The sequence below is a fragment of the Oryza sativa genome, chromosome 4 (genome assembly GCF_034140825.1).
Source record: "Oryza sativa Japonica Group chromosome 4, ASM3414082v1".
NCBI classification, from domain to species: Eukaryota; Viridiplantae; Streptophyta; class Magnoliopsida; order Poales; family Poaceae; genus Oryza; species Oryza sativa.
In genome coordinates, this window is record NC_089038.1 from 15,203,737 (window position 1) to 15,230,129 (window position 26,393).

At 42.5% G+C, this 26,393-nt stretch overlaps 2 protein-coding genes across 2 annotated transcripts; both read left to right on the forward strand.

The window, feature by feature from the left end:
- Nucleotides 1–665: 665 nt before the first annotated feature.
- Nucleotides 666–2,407, forward strand: LOC4335485 (UDP-glycosyltransferase 85A3). Its single transcript, XM_015778634.3, has one exon. The coding sequence runs from the start codon at nt 757–759 to the stop codon at nt 2,278–2,280; it is 1,524 nt and encodes a 507-aa protein (XP_015634120.1). The 5' UTR covers nt 666–756; the 3' UTR covers nt 2,281–2,407.
- A 16,318-nt stretch (nt 2,408–18,725) lies between these two features.
- Nucleotides 18,726–19,833, forward strand: LOC112938721 (UDP-glycosyltransferase 85A5). The gene is made up of 2 exons (XM_026024939.1): nt 18,726–18,757; nt 19,380–19,833. The coding sequence occupies exons 1-2, from the start codon at nt 18,726–18,728 to the stop codon at nt 19,831–19,833; spliced, it is 486 nt and encodes a 161-aa protein (XP_025880724.1).
- The last annotated feature ends 6,560 nt before the right edge of the window (nt 19,834–26,393 follow it).

Genomic DNA, 26,393 nt, shown 5'->3' on the forward strand with positions numbered 1-26,393 from the left:
TCACCAGATTAAATGAAAATCAAATATTTTTATTTTTTCTTGGACTTTCTCTAATTTATTAGAGCGCCACTTGGCGGCCTAGGAACATTTGTAGAAATGCCATGTGGCGGCTTAGTAACGTTTGTAGGAAGTTTAATGGACTTTTAGTATATATATAATATAATAATAGATAGATTGATAGATAGATAGATTTATGCAGCTCAAGTTTACACATATAAAGTTTAGAGATCCAAAGTTTATAAGTCAACAAGTTTATATATTCGATTCAACTTTGAATTTGAATTCAAATATTTTTTAATATAGTATTTCTGTACTAATGTTTATAAACCTAAAGTTTATAGACCCAAAGTTTATAAGTCAAAAGTTTACATGCCCGATTCAAATTTTAATTTGAATTCAAATATTAATTTATAGACCCAATGTTTATAAGTTAAAAGTTTACATATTCGTTTTAAATTTGAATTTGAATTCAAATATTTTTTACATATAGTATTTCTATACATAATTTTTTTAACTTTATTTTTATTTTTTTAAAATTTATGGTGTAGTAGGAAGAGAAGAAGGGGAGAAGAAAGGGGATGAGCGTATAGGGGGACAAGGGGTGATCGCTCCAAGCGATCCATCTCTCCTTAGCCACACCCCAACTTTAACACGTCTCAGTTGACTATAAAACAGACTCCAATGTAATCTCCCCATTACCAGACGAACAGCTAGCGATCTCTCTTTCTCTGCTGCAAACTAATTAACGGGCATAGAATGGCATCGGCGATGGGCGCCACCGGCGACAAGCCGCCGCACGCCGTGTGCGTGCCGTACCCGTCGCAGGGTGACATCACGCCGACGCTGCACCTCGCCAAGCTGCTCCACGCCCGGGGCTTCCACGTCACCTTCGTCAACACCGAGTTCAACCACCGCCGCCTCCTCGCCTCCCGTGGCGCCGCCGCGCTCGACGGCGTGCCGGGCTTCGTCTTCGCCGCCATCCCCGACGGGCTACCGGCGATGTCTGGCGAGGACGAGGACGCCACGCAGGACATCCCCGCGCTGTGCCAGTCCACCATGACGAACTGCCTCGGCCACCTCCTTGCGCTGCTGTCGAGGCTCAATGAGCCGGCGTCGGGGTCGCCGCCGGTCACCTGCCTCGTCGCCGACGGCCTCATGTCGTTCGCGTACGACGCCGCCAGGGTGATCGGCGTGCCGTGCGCCGCGCTGTGGACGGCCAGCGCCTGCGGCTTCGTGGGGTGTCGCCTCTACCGCGAGCTCATCGACCGTGGCCTGGTGCCGCTCCGGGACGCGGCGCAGCTCACCGACGGGTACCTCGACACGGTGGTCGACGGCGCCGCCGCCCGCGGCATGTGCGACGGCGTCCAGCTGCGCGACTACCCCAGCTTCATCCGCACCACGGACCTCGGCGACGTGATGCTCAACTTCATCATGCGCGAGGCCGAGCGGCTGTCCCTCCCCGACGCCGTCATCCTCAACACCTTCGACGACCTCGAGCGGCCGGCGCTGGACGCCATGCGCGCCGTCCTCCCGCCGCCGGTCTACGCCGTCGGCCCGCTCCACCTCCACGTCCGCCGCGCCGTCCCCACCGGAAGCCCGCTGCACGGCGTGGGTTCCAACCTCTGGAAGGAGCAGGACGGCCTCCTCGAGTGGCTCGACGGCCACCGGCCCAGCTCCGTCGTGTACGTGAGCTACGGCAGCATCGCGGTGATGACGAGCGAGCAGCTGCTGGAGTTCGCGTGGGGGCTCGCCGACAGCGGCTACGCCTTCGTGTGGGTCGTCCGCCCAGACCTCGTCAAGGGGGGAGAGGGCGACGCCGCCGCGCTGCCGCCGGAGTTCCACGCCGCCGTCGAGGGCCGTGGCGTCCTCCCGGCGTGGTGCCCGCAGGAGAAGGTCCTCGAGCACGACGCCGTGGGCGTGTTCCTGACGCACTCCGGGTGGAACTCGACACTGGAGAGCCTAGCCGCCGGCGTGCCGATGCTGAGCTGGCCCTTCTTCGCGGAGCAGCAGACGAACTGCCGGTACAAGAGGACGGAGTGGGGCATCGGGATGGAGATCGGCGGTAACGCGCGGCGAGGGGAGGTGGCGGCGATGATACGGGAGGCCATGGAGGGGAAGAAGGGGCGTGAGATACGGCGGCGTGCACAAGAGTGGAAAGAGAAGGCTGTACGAGTGACGCTGCCAGGTGGGCCCGGGGACACCAACCTTGACCGAGTCATCCACGACGTGTTGCTGTCGTGTAAGGATAAAATTAGCAGGGTGAATGGTGAGAGTGTATGACTTGTTAGATCGCAGATCAATATTATAATATTCAACCTACTAACCAAGTAGCCATGTCATGTGGTTTATTTAGTCTTAATAAGAGCATCTAATTCGAATATAAAATTCTTCTTGCGTTTTGCATTGAGTACACATGGATATATTCCGACGAAAAAAAATTTAGCTTATTATTGAATTTTTTTTAAATGTTGCACGATATTTCACTAGGTATATCGGAATTGTTTCACTAAGTAGATCGAAAATGTTTCACTCGTTTAAATCGGGCGTTGTTTCACCTTATATAAAAACAATGTTTCAGCAAATAGCGAAAGAATGTTTCAGTTCACTGCAACATCTGATTTATACATAGTGAAACATTATGTGCACACTAGGTGAAACATTTTTCGGTGGAACAAAAAAATAAACCAAATTCTCTTAATAGGGGATTTTCAAAATATGTGGGTTTTTTTGTTGCAATAGAATATTTTGTTCACTACAACATTAAATTTATACATAGTGAAATATTGTGAATACATTATGTGAAACATTTTTGATGGAACAAAAAATAAACCAAATCCTCTTAATAGAGAGTTTCCAAAATATGTGGGTTTTTTCTTGCAAAAGAATATTTTAATTCACTGCAACATTAGACCTATAAATAGTGAAACATTATAAGTATACTAGGTGAAACATTTTTTATGGGAAAATAGGAGGGGAAGTGGGCGGACCAGGTACGCACGTGGGGAGGAGTGCGCGGGGGGAGCGCCTGATCCGGCTCCCCCGCGCCGGTCGACCGGATACAAGTATTTTCGGACTAACTACTCTCTCCTATTATTTTATCAACTTCACCCCATGTGAGGGTTCATTTGTCAGCCCACGTCTCTTCGTGTCCTCACAAGGGACCACACGTCAGTGCACATTTTCTCACTAGAGACACAACGCACCTGTTTCGATTGTTATGATGCTAACACCAGGGCCAATTTGAGTACTAGATTGGTCTAGGTATCAGGTACCCGATACCTAGTACCAGGCCTGATACATATGGATATCAGACCGATCTAGATACCAAGTACTTGATACCTAGGTACCCGATATCAGTACTAAGTCTGGTACCTATGGGTATCACACCGATCTAGGTACCTGGTACCTACAGGTATCAGACCGATCTAGATACCAAGTACTTGATACCTAGGTACTCGATACCAGTACTGTAGACCCCCGATTTTGGAAATCGGAAATCTTCTGTGTTTATCCGTACCAATCCCTGGATCAGTAGTTGGTACACACATACATAGTTGGATCACAACATATCACGAATGAATTTAGGCTAAAAGAGTTAAATACTTACATTAGGGACAGGTAGGCCAACAACTATCAGAGAACAACAGCGGAAGACAAAATAATATAAGGGCCCGGTTAACATGCCACAGGCAGTCGACTGGGGAACGAGACCTAGAACAAGACCGCACTCCGATCATCTTGTGGGATACGCAAGCGTACCGACAAGGGCTTCTCTTCAACACTCTCCTAAAAGATATATAAATAGCAAGGGTGAGTACCAACCGTACTCAGCAAGCCACCACAACAACAATGCATATGATAGAGGGTATTTCAAAGAATGGCTTCAGGTTCTTTTGCATAAAGCTAATTTTACAATTCTTTTCACAAGCCTAAAACCTAGCATAGACTGATCAAATTTTAGTACCAGTGTTCACTTTAAACAACGACGATTCTGTCCACCATCCATTGTGATCCCAAGGATAGCTTCCCGCCATTGAATCGTCATGGTTTTCTGAGGATGTCCACCTTCCCTCCTCTCGGGAAGTGGCTCCATCAGCATAAAATTCATCATGCAATATCCCATCCCCCACAAGTTAAGAATTTAGAGTCTAGCCAAGTGTAATACATGTCCCGGTGCTCAATAACCGCGAGCACGACTATTCGAATAGATTTGGTTTACTCACACTGCAGTGGATGTACACTTTACCCGCACTCCGCGACTGCCCAACACATGAGCCTCCTCCCAACACATGAGACGCGTCACGGCAAAGCTTTTCGATAACCTCGCATTGGCAGTACCCGCTCCATGAACTTTTCATCCTCATGCACTCTAGGCGTACACGGTTTCTAGCAGTGAGAGGAGTTCTGGCGCACCCGGGAAGGGAAGACTCACACATGCATTAAGTTATAGTTATGTTTTAGATTCTCACATGGCAGTCCTACCAATGACGACACCACTGTAGACACCCGCCTCGCGGTTCTACCAATGGCTGCCCCACCGTAGAGCCCCTGCCTCACACATCAAGAAACCACTATGCATGGATACTGCCTCCGCTCAGCTATCTAATCCGCTAGGTCTATACCCATTCGAGAAGTACGGTTGTACGGGGGTCGTTTCATGCTTAACTTCATGGCTCGGTCCTTAATTGACCAGGGACGGCACTAGCCTTTTCCGGACACCACCCAAGTCCTCCAGCCGCCCCAGTCGAAAACAGTTGTTTTACTTTATTTTCCTTTCACAAATCATGTCATCAATATCATGGCAATGTGGCGCTCATGTCTCCACATGCCGCATCTCAATTACCTTCCCAAAGGTAATTGCCCAAGCATATAGCATTTGATAAATATGAGTATGCATGAATCTAAAATAGCATTTCTAAGCAAGTGTCATAGTTGACTAGGGACTCGTACGTATCTATGGTTACAAAGATTTAAAGGTGAACAATAATCAAGGCATGGTATAATCACAAGTAGGATGTTCATCATTGCATGCAATTTTATTGGTAAACAAAATAATTTCGCAATTGGGATCAACATGTTCAAAGAATAGTGATGACTTGCCTTGCTCAGGATAATCCTTATTATTGATATAATCTTGATCAACCTTCACCTCCTGGAAGTTGCAGACGTTGCCTCACGACTAACCGATACACAAGGTCTATAATACGCGAGAAAAACCAATATTCAAACAACAATCAAATATGCGCAACAAAATGTACTATTCGTGTTTGCTAATGGATCCCAATCATGCTAAGGCTAAAGTTTCTTAATCTTTCTATTGTCATCGTGGCCTATTTAGGAGTTAACCTACATAGCATTTATGGGATACATATATATTTGGCTAATCAGTGGTTTAGTCTATCAAGTGGCTATGGAAGGATTATGGCTAAGCATGCATCTATCTACATAGGACGGTTATTTACTAGAGGTTCTGTTGTTAGATGGATTTAGGATCAATCAAATAGTTATAGTGAATCATTTGTATTATTATTTTATTGATGGAAGCTTTACTTTAATTATGAACATATTTTACTTGTCACAATAAATTATAAAAGGTTAATAATTATCCATGCTTTGTATGTTAGAGTTGTTCAGGTTAATCATATTATGGGTACAGATTATCCCATCACATAATTTTACAATGAATAATCCTAATTTACAGTTGAACTATAATTATAATTATATGAGGTCAAGATTTATAACTAGTATTTATCTAATATACATGTTTGTCATACTCTCCCTCTTAATTTAATTTATGCAACACGCAAATTAATACTATACCGTACCACTATAATGGGATGTATAGTATATGTGTAAGCAACAATATCTTATTATTGGATCATATATTTGAGTAGTTGCTTTTTACTGTAAGCTATACAATACATGTTAAAGATAATTATGCTACTGTACAATATCCATTTTTATTCATTGGCACACTATTTAGGTTAACTATTATCTAATCATTTGATATTAATTAATTTATAATTATAAATATATTTTGTTAAATAGTGAATTATATATCATTGGAAAGCTTATGAATTTAGATAAATTTAGGTTCAAGTTTCACTTAAATCCGAGTAAAAGTCGAATGCGAAAGTCGATTCCTTTTTATTAACTTTACTATCTGCGAACTACGGCAAACCCAATTTCGATTTAAACTATTTTGCGGGTATAAATATTTTGTTGTCATAAGTTTTTAATTTACTCATCCCGAGCATTATATCCATATAACAGGTTAGAAATTTCTATTACGAGCTAAATATCGGACGAAATCTTAGAAATATTATACAATTTAATTTAGTCTATGACTAAACGATTGAATATAATACACGGCTAAGATTCCTAGTAATTGAATCCGAATTTCTACCATGAACCGATGACTTATAGAGATTACCAAAAATAATCTATAATAATCTATAAGAATTCATCTAATTGTTTGGTTATTAATTATATCTAAATTACTACCAATTTTAATCTAATCTGATCAAGAAACATATATTTATAATTAACTCGGAATTTCGATCGAAATACCATTACGCTCGAGGAATTTCCAAAAATAATCTATTATTAACCCCGACCATTTTTATTTCCTAAATCCTCCTAATTTCTCCCCCAATTTCCCTTCTATTTTCTCCTTTCCTTCTTTTTCTCTCTTTTCTCTCCCTCTCTTTCTTTTCTTTTCTTTTCTCTTTTCCCTTTTCCTTTCTTTTTCTTTCTCTCCCTTTTTCCTTTCTTCTCTCTTTCTCTCTCTGTCGGCCTCTCTTTTCCTCTTCCTTTCTTTCTCTCTCTTTTCTTTTCTTTTCTCTCTTCCTACTCCCGGCTCCTTCCTCCCTCTCTCTCTCGGCTCCTTCCCACCCGGGCGGCGACGGCGACGGAACGAGGGAAGGGACGGCGGCTTACCGGCGACGGCGACGGCGGCACGACGTCGGCGCACGGCGCGGCGGCACGAAGGCGGCGGTGCGGCGGCGCGAGGGCGGCGCGACGACGGCGCACGGCGCGGCGGCACGAAGGCGGCGGCGCGGCGCGGTGGAGGGGACGAAGAGGGGAAGGAGGAGAGGAAGAGGGGACTGGGTGGGGATGGTGTGGGGTGAAAGGGGGGGTGGCCGGGGGGTTTTATAGGGCGCGGGGGAGGGGTGGCCGGCCCTAATGGCGACGCGACGGCGCGGCGCGTGGGGCTCGAGGCGGCGAGCGGCGTGACAGGCGGGGCGACGCGACGCGCGCGGCGGCACGGGGCTCGGCGCGATGGGACGGGCGCGCGGCGGCTCGGGGCGCGAGGCCGACGGCGACAGGCGAGCAGCGCGGCAGCGACGGGTCGCGGGGCTCGAGGGTGCGGCAGCGCGACGACGATGGCGCGCGGCGCGCGGTGACGGCGATGGCGACGGCTCGTGGGGCGCGCGGGGCGACAGGCGACGCGACGGCGACGCGGCGCGGTCGCGGCGGCGCGCAGCTCGAAGCGGCGACGGGACGCGACACGGGGCTCGGCGTGGTGCGACGCGACGGACGACGGCGCAGCAGCGGCACATGGCTTGGCGGCGCGGGGCGCGAGGCGCGACGAGACGGCGCGCGACGCGGCAGTGAAGCCGACGCGACGGCGATGGCGATGGCGCGCGGCGAGGCGATGATGTCGATGCGACGGCGACGACGACGGCACGCGCGGAGGAGTGGGGCTCGAGAGGATGCGACCGACGACGGCGTCGGCGCGCGGCGGGATGGAGACGGCGCGGCAACGGCGACATGACGCGGCGACGCGGCAGGGCGACGGCGGCGACAAGACGGCGCGCGGCGGCGCGGGGCGCAAGGCAGCGGCGCAGCAGAGGGGAGGCGGAGCGGCGCGCGGCGCGTGGGGCGCGAGGCAGCGTGGCAGAGGAGGGGCTAGGGCTAGGGGACCACGTCGAACACCTAGGGGCTAATGAACAGTGCTAGCCGGCTATTTAACCCTATTTAAGCCTATTTCCTATATAAATTTTATTCTATAAATCCTAATTTTTACACAAATGAAGTTTACTCAATATTTGTGTTATTCTAACCAATGTATTCACTCTAGATTAATATTACCCATATTTATTTATTTATCGCACAAATGAGTCCTTTTTAGATTAATCTAGATTATTCGCCCTAAAGTGAACTTATATATTTTTGAAGACTTTCGGGTAATATCGGAATTAATATAACGATGTGTCCTTATTAATTCAATGGCATATTGGTCGAGTTTCTTTGTGTAGCATTATATTTTACACGGATATTTTTAATCTATTTATTCTACAAATAGCAAATTTAGACTCGGTACACTATTAATCTAATTGTTTAGTTAAACACCAACGCATTCTTATTTATGTATAAAGCTTAATTTGTTTACATGACCATTATTTCATGTGAATTGGTTTACCTTTATATAGACCATTAGAGTTTAGTAATATCCCATTAATTACTCCTAGTGAAACTATGTTATAGATAGAGTTCCATTATAAATGGTCATCATTTCATGTGTATTTAGACGTCATAGCACGCAACACATGGTTCACGTATTTAGTATTTAATCCCTAATTTAAATTAGTAATTAACCTTCCGTTTGTCTGGCTTTATTTTCTTGTGCGTAATTATTTGTAGGGTTAACAATATTATATTCTCATAAATCATATCTATTGCTTAAATGTAGTTCTTTTCTTTACCTTCTTGGTGATCATTTACGGTTTGGCAAGCAATAGGAATCATAACAACCAGCATGATGCAAAAGTTTTAAAAATTTTGAAATTTTAGTGATTTTTATTGTTGGGAATTTTCAGGATGTTACAAACCTACCCCCCTTAAAGAAATCTCGTCCCCGAGATTTAGTGGGACTACGGTGTCATTAAACTAGTTCGACTAAAATATTGTTCGACAACAAAACATGCTAATCGAAGGTTGGAACTCCAGGGTCTTCGTGGCTTCCGGACGTCATGAGTTGATGGGCGAAGCGAAGCGACACTCTTTGTACTTCCGCCGCCTTGGTCAGCAACGGACTTAGTTGACAGTCTTGTGGCACATGGTCCATCTTTTCACAGAGGAAGCACGTGATCTTCGTTGTAGGGCATTCTCCATTTTGATGGTCTTCGTCACAGTAGGGGCATTGAGTAACGCAATTACTACCGTAGTGTCCTATCTCTCCGCAACGACTACATGCCTTAATCTTCGAAACTTCTTTGGATGGGTCTGGAACTCTATCCTCTTCCGGGCTGATCTGTGAAGGCAGTGTTTCTTGTTCTTCATTGGTGTCTTGAGTACAGCCTATCGCATAATGTCCAAATTGTCCACAAGAAAAACAACAGCCATCTCTCTTTCGTTGCCATAGTTGTAGCTCTTCAACTTCTTCAGGCAAATCACCGATTTCTATTCCCATTTTACTGAGATCAAGTTCAGCATATGTTATTAGTGATGACGCTTTTCTTTTCCGTTTTCCCTTCCACCAATGTGGTGTAGTTCCTTGTCTACGAAATTGCTGATACATAGGTTTTGGATAGGGTGAATGTGGCATCGGTTTTGGTGGTATTTCTGCCCTCATTTTCCTTTTTGGGTGTCGGGGTATATTTCTTACTTGTCCATTTCCTAGCTTTTTCTTAGGGCAATCCAAGGCACAATGTCCTTCCTCGCCACATCTATAACACGTGACATTTATCCTTCGTTTTGCTGGAGTCAGGTGGCACCTTTCATTCGAAGAATATTGCTTTAGGTGATTCAGATTGATGGTGTAGTCTTCAGGCTTTAGTGAGGCTTGGACTCGTCCTTTGTTCTTGGAAGCTTGGGGAGGATCTTCAAGGAGTAGCATGGGCTGGTTTATTCCCATATTTTGGGGGTCCTGTAGGTTGGAGGAGTCCTTGTTTCTCGATGTCGGTTGGTCCATGTCTTCAAGTTCTGTGGTAGATTTCTTCTTGTTAGAAGTTAGTAGGTTGTAGGTTAGTAAACTACTATACTAGGCATCAATAGTAGCATGACAATGCTGAATTGTTGTCTTCCTTCTTCATCTATTAAATCCTTCATTTCTTTATATTATGAATCTTGTCAACAAGGGTTATGGTCACATCTCTTGCAGTTTTACTATCCAATGATACTTCAAATCCTTTGTCCAAGGGCAAATATACCTTGGTATACAGTATTCCTTGTCCATATTTTTCTCACAAGTTATTTGATTCTCTTGAGGTTTCTCCACATAGGCTACCCCCTTAAAATAAGAAATTTTGAAAGCAATTTAAAAGGGAATATACTTTTGCGTTCACAAAGTAGATTTTTTTTTTATCAAAATGATTTTGCACAAATATCCTTTGGAAGTGATGTTTGCAAAACATTTGAAATTTCCAAGAGATACATTTTCTCACCAAATATAATTTGAAAATAGATTTTTCAGGCAAGATTTTGTATAATCATACATATGTTTAACAAAAAGCAACATGGCAACTAAAAACTTTTGTAATCAATTTTTTTTTTTCTTTCAAAACAACATTTGATTTTATTTCGCAAAAGAACACTCTTGCCAATAGGGCCAAAATACCACATAGTTTGTATGCATGGTTCAAAGTTGAAACAACAATACTTTTGAACACCTCAAAGGAAAACTCATGAAAGAAATTTATTTATTATTATTATTTTTTTTACAGCAAAGCTTTAGGCAAATAATTATTGAAATTCAACTTGGAAAACCTTTTGAAAGGAGGCTTTCGAAGACATGCACTCAAAATTGGGTTTTGCATGAAGTTTTATTTAGATAATTTTGCAATAAATTATTTGGAATCAAAATTTCACAAATAATTTTCAGAGAAAATTTTCTTTTCAAGCTAATTTTGATCATTCCCAAAATCTAATATAAGTTCAGAGCGGCTTTGGGGACAATTTTGCAATTGAATAGTTTGAAACAAACATTTCCTTTCTTTTTGAAGCAATCTTTCTTTGTAAGACTATATTTAAAAGTGCAAAAATTCATTTGTTTTTCAATATTTTCTGAAGACAGCTCATACAACAAAGTTTTAAGGGGATTAAATCCATATAAGTTTGACTTGTCCTTGGAATTTTGAAGCAACCCTAAAGCTAAAATCCAATAAATTCAAATCTCTTTCATCCTTCGTCCATGTACTCTTATCGAAAACATGGTTCCTTTTTGATCCATAATCTTCAGATCCTTGTATGTTTATGGAAACAACTTAGCATTCTTGCCGGGCTTTCTCATAGATACGCAGTCTGTTTCTTTTATCCTTATTGTTCTTTATGAACTTCCATGTCGCAGGTCGAGCTTCTATGGTCACTAACGGCTTAGTCGAGACTTCACTTCTACTATACGAGTGTGTGACTAGAGGAAACTAGTACTAACAATAATGAGTTATCAGATTGATGAGTTAATTTCTGATCTTTTCTTTCTCCTTTTTTTTTCTTTTTTTTTTCCCTTGTTTTTCATATAATCATGATGCAATCGTCTACTTTCGAGGATGAGGTTTCGGCACAATCAATAATATTCCTATAGCGTCTTAATTGCTTTCGGTTCTTATTCTAAAATTTTGAAATGTGGATGAGAATATAGAACCAATATTTTTCAATCACAAAAGTGGTAAAATCGCCTTGTCAAAGGAAGGGTTGAGATGTAAGGTATCAAAAATATTTTTTTTTCTTCTTGGCGTATCGGAATCAGATATTTTTGAAGAGAGGTAAGATGAGAAACAACATTTGAATGTTTTCATAACTTTTTTTTAGCATTTTAAAAATATATTTGTAAAATATAGGGTCCTGAAACTAACGGCCATTCTATCTAGGGTCTCGACCTACAGTCGATATGCTCTGATACCAGCTCTGTAGACCCCCGATTTTGGAAATCGGAAATCTTCTGTGTTTATCCGTACCAATCCCTAGATCAGTAGTTGGTACACACATACATAGTTGGATCACAACATATCACGAATGAATTTAGGCTAAAAGAGTTAAATACTTACATTAGGGCCAGGTAGGCCAACAACTATCAGAGAACAACAGCGGAAGACAAAATAATATAAGGGCCCGGTTAACATGCCACAGGCAGTCGACTGGGGAACGAGACCTAGAACAAGACCGCACTCCGATCATCTTGTGGGATACGCAAGCGTACCGACAAGGGCTTCTCTTCAACACTCTCCTAAAAGATATATAAATAGCAAGGGTGAGTACCAACCGTACTCAGCAAGCCACCACAACAACAATGCATATGATAGAGAGTATTTCAAAGAATGGCTTCAGGTTCTTTTGCATAAAGCTAATTTTACAATTCTTTTCACAAGCCTAAAACCTAGCATAGACTGATCAAATTTTAGTACCAGTGTTCACTTTAAACAACGACGATTCTATCCACCATCCATTGTGATCCCAAGGATAGCTTCCCGCCATTGAATCGTCATGGTTTTCTGAGGATGTCCACCTTCCCTCCTCTCGGGAAGTGGCTCCATCAGCATAAAATTCATCATGCAATATCCCATCCCCCACAAGTTAAGAATTTAGAGTCTAGCCAAGTGTAATACATGTCCCGGTGCTCAATAACCGCGAGCACGGCTATTCGAATAGATTTGGTTTACTCACACTGCAGTGGATGTACACTTTACCCGCACTCCGCGACTGCCCAACACATGAGCCTCGTCCCAACACATGAGACGCGTCACGGCAAAGCTTTTCGATAACCTCGCATTGGCAGTACCCGCTCCATGAACTTTTCATCCTCATGCACTCTAGGCGTACACGGTTTCTAGCAGTGAGAGGAGTTCTGGCGCACCCGGGAAGGGAAGACTCACACATGCATTAAGTTATAGTTATGTTTTAGATTCTCACATGGCAGTCCTACCAATGACGACACCACTGTAGACACCCGCCTCGCGGTTCTACCAATGGCTGCCCCACCGTAGAGCCCCTGCCTCACACATCAAGAAACCATTATGCATGGATACTGCCTCCGCTCAGCTATCTAATCCGCTAGGTCTATACCCATTCGAGAAGTACGGTTGTACGGGGGTCGTTTCATGCTTAACTTCATGGCTCGGTCCTTAATTGACCAGGGACGGCACTAGCCTTTTCCGGACACCACCCAAGTCCTCCAGCCGCCCCAGTCGAAAACAGTTGTTTTACTTTATTTTCCTTTCACAAATCATGTCATCAATATCATGGCAATGTGGCGCTCATGTCTCCACATGCCGCATCTCAATTACCTTCCCAAAGGTAATTGCCCAAGCATATAGCATTTGATAAATATGAGTATGCATGAATCTAAAATAGCATTTCTAAGCAAGTGTCATAGTTGACTAGGGACTCGTACGTATCTATGGTTACAAAGATTTAAAGGTGAACAATAATCAAGGCATGGTATAATCACAAGTAGGATGTTCATCATTGCATGCAATTTTATTGGTAAACAAAATAATTTCGCAATTGGGATCAACATGTTCAAAGAATAGTGATGACTTGCCTTGCTCAGGATAATCCTTATTATTGATATAATCTTGATCAACCTTCACCTCCTGGAAGTTGCAGACGTTGCCTCACGACTAACCGATACACAAGGTCTATAATACGCGAGAAAAACCAATATTCAAACAACAATCAAATATGCGCAACAAAATGTACTATTCGTGTTTGCTAATGGATCCCAATCATGCTAAGGCTAAAGTTTCTTAATCTTTCTATTGTCATCGTGGCCTATTTAGGAGTTAACCTACATAGCATTTATGGGATACATATATATTTGGCTAATCAGTGGTTTAGTCTATCAAGTGGCTATGGAAGGATTATGGCTAAGCATGCATCTATCTACATAGGACGGTTATTTACTAGAGGTTCTGTTGTTAGATGGATTTAGGATCAATCAAATAGTTATAGTGAATCATTTGTATTATTATTTTATTGATGGAAGCTTTACTTTAATTATGAACATATTTTACTTGTCACAATAAATTATAAAAGGTTAATAATTATCCATGCTTTGTATGTTAGAGTTGTTCAGGTTAATCATATTATGGGTACAGATTATCCCATCACATAATTTTACAATGAATAATCCTAATTTACAGTTGAACTATAATTATAATTATATGAGGTCAAGATTTATAACTAGTATTTATCTAATATACATGTTTGTCATACTCTCCCTCTTAATTTAATTTATGCAACACGCAAATTAATACTATACCGTACCACTATAATGGGATGTATAGTATATGTGTAAGCAACAATATCTTATTATTGGATCATATATTTGAGTAGTTGCTTTTTACTGTAAGCTATACAATACATGTTAAAGATAATTATGCTACTGTACAATATCCATTTTTATTCATTGGCACACTATTTAGGTTAACTATTATCTAATCATTTGATATTAATTAATTTATAATTATAAATATATTTTGTTAAATAGTGAATTATATATCATTGGAAAGCTTATGAATTTAGATAAATTTAGGTTCAAGTTTCACTTAAATCCGAGTAAAAGTCGAATGCGAAAGTCGATTCCTTTTTATTAACTTTACTATCTGCGAACTACGGCAAACCCAATTTCGATTTAAACTATTTTGCGGGTATAAATATTTTGTTGTCATAAGTTTTTAATTTACTCATCCCGAGCATTATATCCATATAACAGGTTAGAAATTTCTATTACGAGCTAAATATCGGACGAAATCTTAGAAATATTATACAATTTAATTTAGTCTATGACTAAACGATTGAATATAATACACGGCTAAGATTCCTAGTAATTGAATCCGAATTTCTACCATGAACCGATGACTTATAGAGATTACCAAAAATAATCTATAATAATCTATAAGAATTCATCTAATTGTTTGGTTATTAATTATATCTAAATTACTACCAATTTTAATCTAATCTGATCAAGAAACATATATTTATAATTAACTCGGAATTTCGATCGAAATACCATTACGCTCGAGGAATTTCCAAAAATAATCTATTATTAACCCCGACCATTTTTATTTCCTAAATCCTCCTAATTTCTCCCCCAATTTCCCTTCTATTTTCTCCTTTCCTTCTTTTTCTCTCTTTTCTCTCCCTCTCTTTCTTTTCTTTTCTTTTCTCTTTTCCCTTTTCCTTTCTTTTTCTTTCTCTCCCTTTTTCCTTTCTTCTCTCTTTCTCTCTCTGTCGGCCTCTCTTTTCCTCTTCCTTTCTTTCTCTCTCTTTTCTTTTCTTTTCTCTCTTCCTACTCCCGGCTCCTTCCTCCCTCTCTCTCTCGGCTCCTTCCCACCCGGGCGGCGACGGCGACGGAACGAGGGAAGGGACGGCGGCTTACCGGCGACGGCGACGGCGGCACGACGTCGGCGCACGGCGCGGCGGCACGAAGGCGGCGGTGCGGCGGCGCGAGGGCGGCGCGACGACGGCGCACGGCGCGGCGGCACGAAGGCGGCGGCGCGGCGCGGTGGAGGGGACGAAGAGGGGAAGGAGGAGAGGAAGAGGGGAATGGGTGGGGATGGTGTGGGGTGAAAGGGGGGGTGGCCGGGGGGTTTTATAGGGCGCGGGGGAGGGGTGGCCGGCCCGAAGGGCGACGCGACGGCGCGGCGCGTGGGGCTCGAGGCGGCGAGCGGCGTGACAGGCGGGGCGACGCGACGCGCGCGGCGGCACGGGGCTCGGCGCGATGGGACGGGCGCGCGGCGGCTCGGGGCGCGAGGCCGACGGCGACAGGCGAGCAGCGCGGCAGCGACGGGTCGCGGGGCTCGAGGGTGCGGCAGCGCGACGACGATGGCGCGCGGCGCGCGGTGACGGCGATGGCGACGGCTCGCGGGGCGCGCGGGGCGACAGGCGACGCGACGGCGACGCGGCGCGGTAGCGGCGGCGCGCAGCTCGAAGCGGCGACGGGACGCGACACGGGGCTCGGCGTGGTGCGACGCGACGGACGACGGCGCAGCAGCGGCACATGGCTTGGCGGCGCGGGGCGCGAGGCGCGACGAGACGGCGCGCGACGCGGCAGTGAAGCCGACGCGACGGCGATGGCGATGGCGCGCGGCGAGGCGATGATGTCGATGCGACGGCGACGACGACGGCACGCGCGGAGGAGTGGGGCTCGAGAGGATGCGACCGACGACGGCGTCGGCGCGCGGCGGGATGGAGACGGCGCGGCAACGGCGACATGACGCGGCGACGCGGCAGGGCGACGGCGGCGACAAGACGGCGCGCGGCGGCGCGGGGCGCAAGGCAGCGGCGCAGCAGAGGGGAGGCGGAGCGGCGCGCGGCGCGTGGGGCGCGAGGCAGCGTGGCAGAGGAGGGGCTAGGGCTAGGGGACCACGTCGAACACCTAGGGGCTAATGAACAGTGCTAGCCGGCTATTTAACCCTATTTAAGCCTATTTCCTATATAAATTTTATTCTATAAATCCTAATTTTTACACAAATGAAGTTTACTCAATATTTGTGTTATTCTAACCAATGTATTCACCCTAGATTAATATTACCCATATTTATTTATTTATCGCACAAATGAGTCCTTTTTAGATTAATCTAGATTATTCGCCCTAAAGTGAACTTATATATTTTTGAAGACTTTCGGGTAATATCGGAATTAATATAACGATGTGTCCTTATTAATTCAATGGCATATTGGTCGAGTTTCTTTGTGTAGCATTATATTTTACACGGATATTTTTAATCTATTTATTCTACAAATAGCAAATTTAGACTCGGTACACTATTAATCTAATTGTTTAGTTAAACACCAACGCATTCTTATTTATGTATAAAGCTTAATTTGTTTACATGACCATTATTTCATGTGAATTGGTTTACCTTTATATAGACCATTAGAGTTTAGTAATATCCCATTAATTACTCCTAGTGAAACTATGTTATAGATAGAGTTCCATTATAAATGGTCATCATTTCATGTGTATTTAGACGTCATAGCACGCAACACATGGTTCACGTATTTAGTATTTAATCCCTAATTTAAATTAGTAATTAACCTTCCGTTTGTCTGGCTTTATTTTCTTGTGCGTAATTATTTGTAGGGTTAACAATATTATATTCTCATAAATCATATCTATTGCTTAAATGTAGTTCTTTTCTTTACCTTCTTGGTGATCATTTACGGTTTGGCAAGCAATAGGAATCATAACAACCAGCATGATGCAAAAGTTTTAAAAATTTTGAAATTTTAGTGATTTTTATTGTTGGGAATTTTCAGGATGTTACAAGTACTAAGTCTGGTACCTATGGGTATCAGACCGATCTAGGTACCTGGTACCTACAGTTATCAGACCGATCTAGATACCAAGTACTTGATACCTAGGTACCCGATACCAGTACTAGGTCTGGTACCTATGGGTGTTAGACTGATCTAGGTACCTGGTACCTGATACCTGAGGTATCAGGCCTGTTACATATGGTACTAATCCGGATAATCTGGGTACCAGTTACTCGATACCTAGGTATCAAGAACATGATACCCAGACATTAAATACTGTGAGTACCATGTCTTCACACCGATGAGAGCCATGAGGAGAAAGGAAATAAGGAAAAAGCAAGCGCGAAAATGAGATGGCTACTTCCTTAGAGGTGGAGGGATGCCATTCATTCTCGTTGCCATCCTTGATTCGGAGCGTCGCTGCCCTGATCCTCGACACCCACACAAGTGTGATGGTCGCAGACATCGTTTGCGACACACCTCAACTCACCTCCCACCTTGAACTCGTTGCATCTCTTCCCGGACCCTAGCATACGAGAGCCCCATGGCCACCACCGGCGACGTGACATTAGCATAGCGAGCGCTGGACAATTCCAATCTTGTTAAAGGGCTTGCCATGGGAATCATGTCCCAACCCCCTGCTAGGAACAAAAAGAGAAGTTACAGAGGGAGGGTGGGGCGGTGGATGACGATGAAGCGAGGATCGGGGAGAGAGAGAGACACAGAAAGAGAACGGATAAGAATGGAAGGTTATCCACTTATCCCGTCTTCACGGGATGCCTTTTTCTGTTTTGCATTTCCTCAGCGGCTACATTATCGGAAGAGAAATGCATGGTGAATACGTTTGGTTTTGTTTGCCCCATGGAGTTGATTGGATAGTTTTCTAATTGCTGTCAACCCCTGATTATTAAAAACATATTTGATAATTATATTTATTTTTTATCTTTATAACGAGGACTAGGTGGTAAATCAATTACTCATAATAGAGAAGAGATGTCAGAAAAATTATTTATCTTAGTGATGTTCAATTTGAACCGATATATTATTTGTCGAAGTGGTTTCTTTATTTGCGTGAGGATAGACAAATAAAATAAAAACTAAATGGTCGTAATCCCCTGGCACAATTTATTTGGCTTGTGTCTTAAGCTGCGACTATAAAAGATGCTTATGCTAATATGTAGGTCCACATTCCGTCTTTGCTTTTGTTGAAGAAGAGCGTATATAAACAGAAGAAAACGTGTTTGCCAAATCTTCGAATTTCACCATACCGAAGGATGAAAAAACAATTTCTCCCCCATACTATGTGGTCTGGAAAAATTATCTTAGGATTCGAATCAAATGGTCCGAAACAGACACAATAATATTCCAGATGCTTCTCACCCCTAAGTTCGACTGGTCTGGGTTATGATCAAAATGATCTAAGGATTCGAATCAAATGGTCCGAAACGGACACAATAATATTTCCAATGCTTCCCAACCCTAAGCGCGATGGGTGAGGTGACAATAGTACAGGGCTTCTGGCCATGTCTGTGAATGACATATACGATATGAGAGGGTACAGACGCACAGCATATGAAAGCACTTGCAAGAGCATATGCTACATGTGACAACGTGACTATTATAAACTAGAAATTGCAGCCTAATCAGTTAAGCTACCACCAGCACTACTAGAAAAATCGTTCTTCCCAACGTGGGGATTTTTTTCCCAAGCGGGCATTGCCCTCGGAGAAAAAGGGCCGCCTACGATAATAGCAACCAAGATCATGCTAGCCGTCCACCTAAAAAAAAACTTATTGCAGGCAGACCACATAAGGTGCCACCTACGAAAACTATCTTCGCAGGCGAACCGTATAATACGTCTGCCTGCGATAATTAGGATCTTTGCAGGTGGACGTAATATATGGTCTGCCTGCAAAGATTGTTTCACGGGCGAAACCTTATATGGTCCGCCTGCAAAAACATTTTCTTATAGTCTTCTTCCTCCCTGAGAACTGTTCATTTCAACCGAAGTTTCTCTCCGAAAACAACAAAATATAGGGGGAAAGGTTTTGAACTCGAAATCTTCGGGAGATTTTTCTACATTGGTTAGATACATGCCTTTCCACTCTTGCTATGTATTTTTTTATGATTTTAAACCCCTCTTTTTGTGGTGGATCTATGTATGCAAAATAGTGAAGAAAAGCAGCATGCAAAATATGCGTCGTGGGCAGTGGCGTCCTCCGGGCGTGGTGCCCGCAGGATAAGGTTCTCGAGCACGACGCTGTGGGTGTGTTCCTGACGCACTCCGGGTGGAACTCGACGCTGGAGAGCCCCGCCTCCGGCGTGCCGATGCTGAGCTGGCTGTTCTTCGCGGAGCAGCAGACGAACTGCCGGTACAAGCAGACAGAGTGGGGCGTCGCGATGGAGATCGGCGGCGAGGCGTGGCGAGGAGAGGTGGCGGCCATGACACTGGAGGCCATGGAAGGGGAGAAGGGGCGTGAGATGCGGCAGCGTGCAGAAGAGTGGAAGCATAAGGCTGTACAAGTGACGCTGCTAGGTGGGCCCTGGGACACCAACCTTGACCGAGTCATCCACGAGGTGCTGCTGTCATGTAAGGATAAAACTCTCAGGGTGAATGGTGAGAGTGCTTAACATTGTATGACTTGTTAGATCGCAGATCAATACTCCCTTCATTTCAAAATGTTTAACGGCCTTAACTTTTTAGCACGTATTTAACCATTCGTCTTATTAAAAAAATTATGAAATATGTAAAACTATATGTGTACATGAAAATATATTTAATAATGAATCAAATGATATGAAAAGAATAAATAATTACTTAAATTTTTTTGAATAAGACGAATGGTCAAATACGTACTAAAAAAGTCAACGGTGTCAAACATTTTGAAACGGAGGGAGTATTATAATATTCCACCAACTAATCAAGCAGCTATGTTATGTGCTTTATGTAGTCTTGCGTTTTGCATCTCCTCTGCAGCTACATTATGGAAAGAGATGCATGGCGCAAACGATTGGTTTTATTTGCGCCACGTAGTTGATTGGATAGTTTTCCAATAGCTGTCAATCCCTAATCTATTTATATTTTATATATTATATACTAAATATCTATTATATTTCCTATAAACGCTCTTAAGCTGCCACGAGAAATTTATGTAAACGTTCATAAGCCATCACATGGCACTTTAATAAATTAGAAAAATCCTAAATATTCTGAAAAAATCTCAACCGTTGATTTCTATTAACATGTGGACCCACTAATTAAATTGTTTGATCTATTATGTTTAGAAATAAACCAGCTAATCCACTCGCTCTCCCTTGGAGCATCACCAGCAGTCCTCCTATAATCTCCCAAAAAAATATTTTTGGGTTTCCTAAACTGAAAATAGGAAGTGAAAAAACTCCTCCCTCCAACAGATAATCAAGATTTAATCCCCAAAACTAAAAGTGGGCTCTTCTCTTACCAACAGATATTTCCGTTTTTTCACTTCCCCAACGCCGCCGGCAGATCCCTCCACTGCGTGCTCCCTGCCCCTACGCCGCTGGCCGATCTCTCGGCGCGCGCCCTGCTGCTCGTCGCCGATCTCCTATACCATCCCTGCCACACAGCAGCAGCACACACAGCTGCTACCACACAGCACAATCAACACACATGTCTGCATTTTCGTGATCAATTTTCAGCAGCAGAAGCACAATCAGCACTCACAGCAGCAAGCCAGCAACAACAATTTTATCAGCAGCAGTTTATGCATCAGTAGGAGCAACATTCCAGCAAGAATAGCAGCAGCATTTCCAGCAAGAACAGAGCATTTTCCAGCAGCAGCAGTTACATTCCAGCAACAGCAGCAAAATTCCTCCTGCAGCAGCTAATTTTCATATATTCCAGAATCAGCAGCTAATTTTCAGCTGAAACTGCTTATATTTTCAGCAGTCCAAGCAGCAGTTTCAGCAGAAGGAGCAGCTAGCACAGCAACAGAAGCTATCTCAGCAGCATTAATTAGCAGCAATTTCAGTGCAGTTTAGCAGCAGCAGCACTGCAGTTTCAGCAGCACAAAAAAAAAATAGCAGCAACAGCAGCATCATTCCATCGTTCCAGCATCAGCATCAGCACAAATTCTTGCATTATATGAGCTTCAGAAGCAGCAGCACAAATTCCTGGAGCAACAACATAATTTCCAGATGCCACAGAATTTCCAGAAGCAACAGCACCAATCTTCAGCAGTAGCAATATCATTCCAGCAACAGCAGCAGCAACAGATTCTAGCTAACAGCACCATTAAAGCGGGAAGGTGATTTCATCCCTTGAGGGGATATCCCCTCGTTTCGTGCATGTCACCTAAATATTCATCAAAATATTTTAAAAAAAATTAGCAACATAGATTAATATGAAATATATCACTCCACAAACATGTAAGTTTAAATTCAACTTCTACATGTTGTAACAAAAATAACAAATATAGCTGCGAATATACGATAACTATTTTCAGTTTAATTTGCTCTTTTTGTTGCAACTTGTACAAGTTTAATTTTCCCGTTGGCGACGCCCGGTGCCGAGGACGAGGACGCCACGCAGGACATCCCCGCGCTGTGCCAGTCTACCATGACGAACTGCCTCGGCCACCTCCTCGCGCTGCTGGCGAGGCTCAAAGAGTGGAAGGAGAAGGCCGTACGAGTAACGATGCCAAGTGGGCCCGGGGACACCAACCTTGATCGGATCATCCACGAGGTGTTGCTGTCATGCAAGGGTGAAAACGGGTCTGGTTCGGTCGGTTCTCATCCTTCCCATTCCTAACCCATATTTTATAATCGGGATCGGATCAGACATGAATATTATCGGGTACAAATACAGACCCGAATAATCTCGGGAATAAATACGGAACGAATACGCACCAATACGGATACGAACTCTATCGATTGCGAATATTTATTCGGACATCAAATCAAAGCAACGACCATATATATCATATAGATAATAGCCGTTCAACCATTCCATATATGTATAATATGAATATATTTGAGCACGTATAATAGAAGACTATTAGCCAGCTATAAATATATTTTAATGAGATAAAATATGAGAGAGAAGAGCAACGGTCAAGCATGGACTCTAAGACACAACGTGTGTATGATATGTGGGAGTATATATTAATAGTATAGTAAGCAACTATTATATAAATTAGCTATTAGATCGGCTATAGATGAATTGGAGCTAGTAGTGGGCTCTTAGAGACTCAATGCTGTAGACTGTTGTTCACCATAGCTGCATATCAGTAGTAAAACTACTACTGTACATCACCATAAGTAACAGTGCTATTACAGCAGTATCAAAGTAATACGACGGTGGTCGGCGGCGGTACGACGGCCGTCGCGCATCCACGCGGCGATGTGCGAGACAGTGGCCGGCGGACGCGGGTGCGCGGCAGCGTAGCCACTAGCGGCTAGCATATGTGCGGCGCCATCGGCATCGTACCGTCACGGCCGGTGCTGGGCGGCGCTCGTGAGTGGCGAGTGGTTGTGCACGCGCGCGGCGTGCCGGCGTGCGGCACCCTCGATGAGACGGTGACTGCTTGCCCCCTCCCTGGCTGCCTTTGGTTGTTGACATGATGGAGTGGTGGTGGCAGCAATCTGGGTAATGTACGGGTAGTTTACCGGGTAATACCCGTATAATTTACCGGACACTCTATATCCGTCGGATACCATCCTTCCAAACCCGATCTCATATCTGCCAGAAAATATCCGTATTTGTATCCAATATCCGTGTAAGGACTCGGGTATCCGAATTTATCCCAGATTAATACGGTCGGGCAGGCGGGCGAGAAATATCCGTCATGTTTTTACACCTTCTGTCATGTAAGGATAATACTCTCAGGGTCGTAAATGATAGTAACGGTTAACATTCTATGACTCATTGGATGGCAGAACAATATTAGAATATTAAAACAACTTACCAAGTAGCCATCTTACGTGCTTTATTTAGTCTTTATAATAGCATCTAGTTAATATATAAAATTCTTCATGTTGGCGTGTTTTGCATCTCCTCTGCAGCTACATTATGAGAAGAGAAACGCGTGGCGAAAACGATTGGCTTTGTTTGCGCCGTGGAGTTGATTCGATAGTAAGTTATATTTATTTTCTATCTTCACCGTGTACTAGGTGGTAAGTTAATTAATTATAAGAGAGAAGAGATGTCAGAAAAAAATATGTGTGTTAATTATATTTATTATTTTCTTTCTTTACCGTGTTCTAAGTGGTTAGTTAATTAATTATAAGAGAGAAGAGATGTCAGAAAAAATATTTATATAAGTGATGTTCAATTTGAACCGATATATTATTTGTCGATGTGATTTCTGTATTAGCATGAGGATAGACAAATAAAATAAAATAAAAATGGCCGTAAGCCCCTGACACAAATTTTTTTTTTGGCTTGTCTTAAGATTCCAAGTATTACAATATGGATTATAGAAGATGCTTCTGCTAATATGTAGGTCAACATTCTGTCTTTGGTTCTTTGGAAGAAGAGCGTACGTTGAAGCTACTTCAGGAGCAGAAAACTTTTTGCATTTATCTCTTGTTTTCCAAATTAGCTCCGAAGTTCACCGCACCGAAGGTAGAAAAAATAATTTCTCCCCCATACTATGTGGTTCGGGTTGTGATCAAAATTAGCTTAGAATTCGAGTCCAATCTTCAGAAATGGACAAAATAAAATTCCCAATGCTTTCCAACCCTAAACGCGACGGCTGTGGTGAGAATAGTGCCGAGCTTCTGGCCATTGCTCTGTGAATGATATGGTATGAGTGGGTTTAGACACATAGCGTGCATAAGAAAGCAAATGCAAGAGCATATACTGCATGTGACAACGTGACTATTGTCAGAAACTTGAAATAGTATCCTAATTAATTAATTAAGGCTGCGTTCGTTGGGATGAGTTCTGGGAGGTTGGGTGAGAAAAGGACATCGTATTCCACGTGCACGCTTCCCAAACTACTAAACGGTGTATTTTTTACAAAAATTTTCTATAAAAAAATTGCTTTAAAAAATCATATTAATCTATTTTTAAAATTTAAAATAGTTAATACTCAATTAATCATGCGCTAATGGTTCACCTCGTTTTGCGTATCTTCTCAATCCCCCTCTTCTCAAACTCACCCTAAGCTACCACCAGGACAAGCTGAAATAGCTACTGTATATGATTTGGGGCTGGTGCATGCCCACGGTCGAGTAACAAATTAAGGTACATTCATCTTATCTAGGTTTTTTACTTTCATAATTAAATTATTCTGGAGATGTCCATCATTTGAACCTCTCTAAACTTTTCTACCTTCAGCTAAAATAGCATACATCATTTCACCACTTACAGATAACCTAGACTCGACAACGGAGTGGATTTGCTGATATGTCTTCTATTCATTGATAAAAGTGTCTTAGCCTTATAATATGAAACGAATGAAACGAAAAGAGTAACATTTTTACGAAGCTAACAAAATTGCGTGTATGACCAGGTTAAGCACTATCCAACAATGATGCATTTCCTGTTAGGACCTCCAATTAATTATTTAATTATATGGTTAAGCACATTAGTGTAGGCATTTAAGCTTCCAAACACTAGCTTTGCAGGACCAGGTACATGCCTTTATTCATGGGTAGATGGTTTTTACATGCTAGCACCTTAGAGTCACATACTACATAAAGAGAAATGCAACGGACGTTTGGATGGCTTGACTGTTCCAATATAAGAGAGATAATTTGCACCATACATTAATCATCTAAGAACTAAAAACAATTGATGTGATATAACTTAATGAGAAAAAAGAAAAAAATTGAACTAAATGAAGATGAACTATAAACGTATATATGATATTATAAAAATTGATAGAGAGATACATTGAAATATTATGTGAATGGTGGGATGATTTAACATGCTTACATTTTAAATCTCTAAAATTTAATAAATTATTAAATTATATATAATATAGCATGCTTGCATGATGCTTAAATGTAATAATTGTTAGATGATAATGATGGAACACCATTGCTTGTTAAGCTTTAGGAATTAGTGGGCTATAACTTTATAGCAAGAGAGAATTAATTATGATAAACAAATTTCTTTAGCAATCCGCAGTTGTCTGTGTCAAATCCTATGTTACTAAGGCTTAACATGCAAACATGCCAAATCATCATGTACTAACAAGATGTCCCATCATCATGTATTAACAAGATGCACCATCATCATCCACTAACAACCATTAAATTTAAACATCATGTAAACATGCTATATTATCTATAATTTTATAATTTATTAAATTTTAGAGCTTTTAAAATGCAAGCATGTTAAATCATCATCCCACATAATTCACAAAATATTTCAATATATATCTTCATTATTTTTATAATATGCTATGTACCTAGTTCATCCTCACTTAGTAGTCTTAGCTAGTTAATGCTATTTCTCACTTCTCTCGTTAAGACATATCACATCAATATTTTAGTGCTTAAATGATTAATCTATGGTCCAAATTATCTCTCTCCTTTTCTTCTCTAATTAATCCATATCACCTCAATTATTTTTAACCTTTAGATGATTAATCTACGGTCCAAACTATCTCGATACTTTTCTTCTTTCATAAAGTCATATCACCTTACTTTTACATTTGAATCATCATTCTATATACTATTTAAATTTAAATTATCATAAACCACGTTAACTTTACATAATCTTATGTTGTCTAGCTGTATTACATATTATTTTTACTTATTGTTATCATGCTAAACTCCCGCAGCAATGTGCGGGGTTTCACCTAGTGCTAAATGATAAATGTAACCTTTTATTGTCTTTGACTCTAGATAGATCGTACGCCCTTTTGAGTAGTATACCGTGAATATATAACTTTAGTTTTCATCAAATCATATATATCTCCCTATCCTCAATTATATATCATTCATCAGGGACATCATGTTTTTTCTAGCCTTAAGCTCTTAAAAGAAATGAAAATCCGTTATATTTGTGGAAAGAGGGAGTATACAACACTAAATAGCATGACAATGAATATGTGTGAGTGTGACTACATTGGTGCATATACCGATAGTTGTAGTCGGTTGCAGTACCCAATACCAACATCTGACACATGTCTAGCATATCAAAGCCTTATACCAGTATATATACCACCAGTCCAACACATCGATCTGCAGGGGTGAGT

Coding starts and splice junctions, on each gene's coding strand:
- LOC4335485 (XM_015778634.3), top strand. CDS start 757: ATGGCATCGGCGATGGGCGCCACCGGCGACAAGCCGCCGCACGCCGTG.
- LOC112938721 (XM_026024939.1), top strand. CDS start 18,726: ATGTCTGTGAATGACATATACGATATGAGAGG. Junction 18,758..19,379: donor GACATATACGATATGAGAGG/GTACAGACGCAC, acceptor AAAATAGTGAAG/AAAAGCAGCATGCAAAATAT.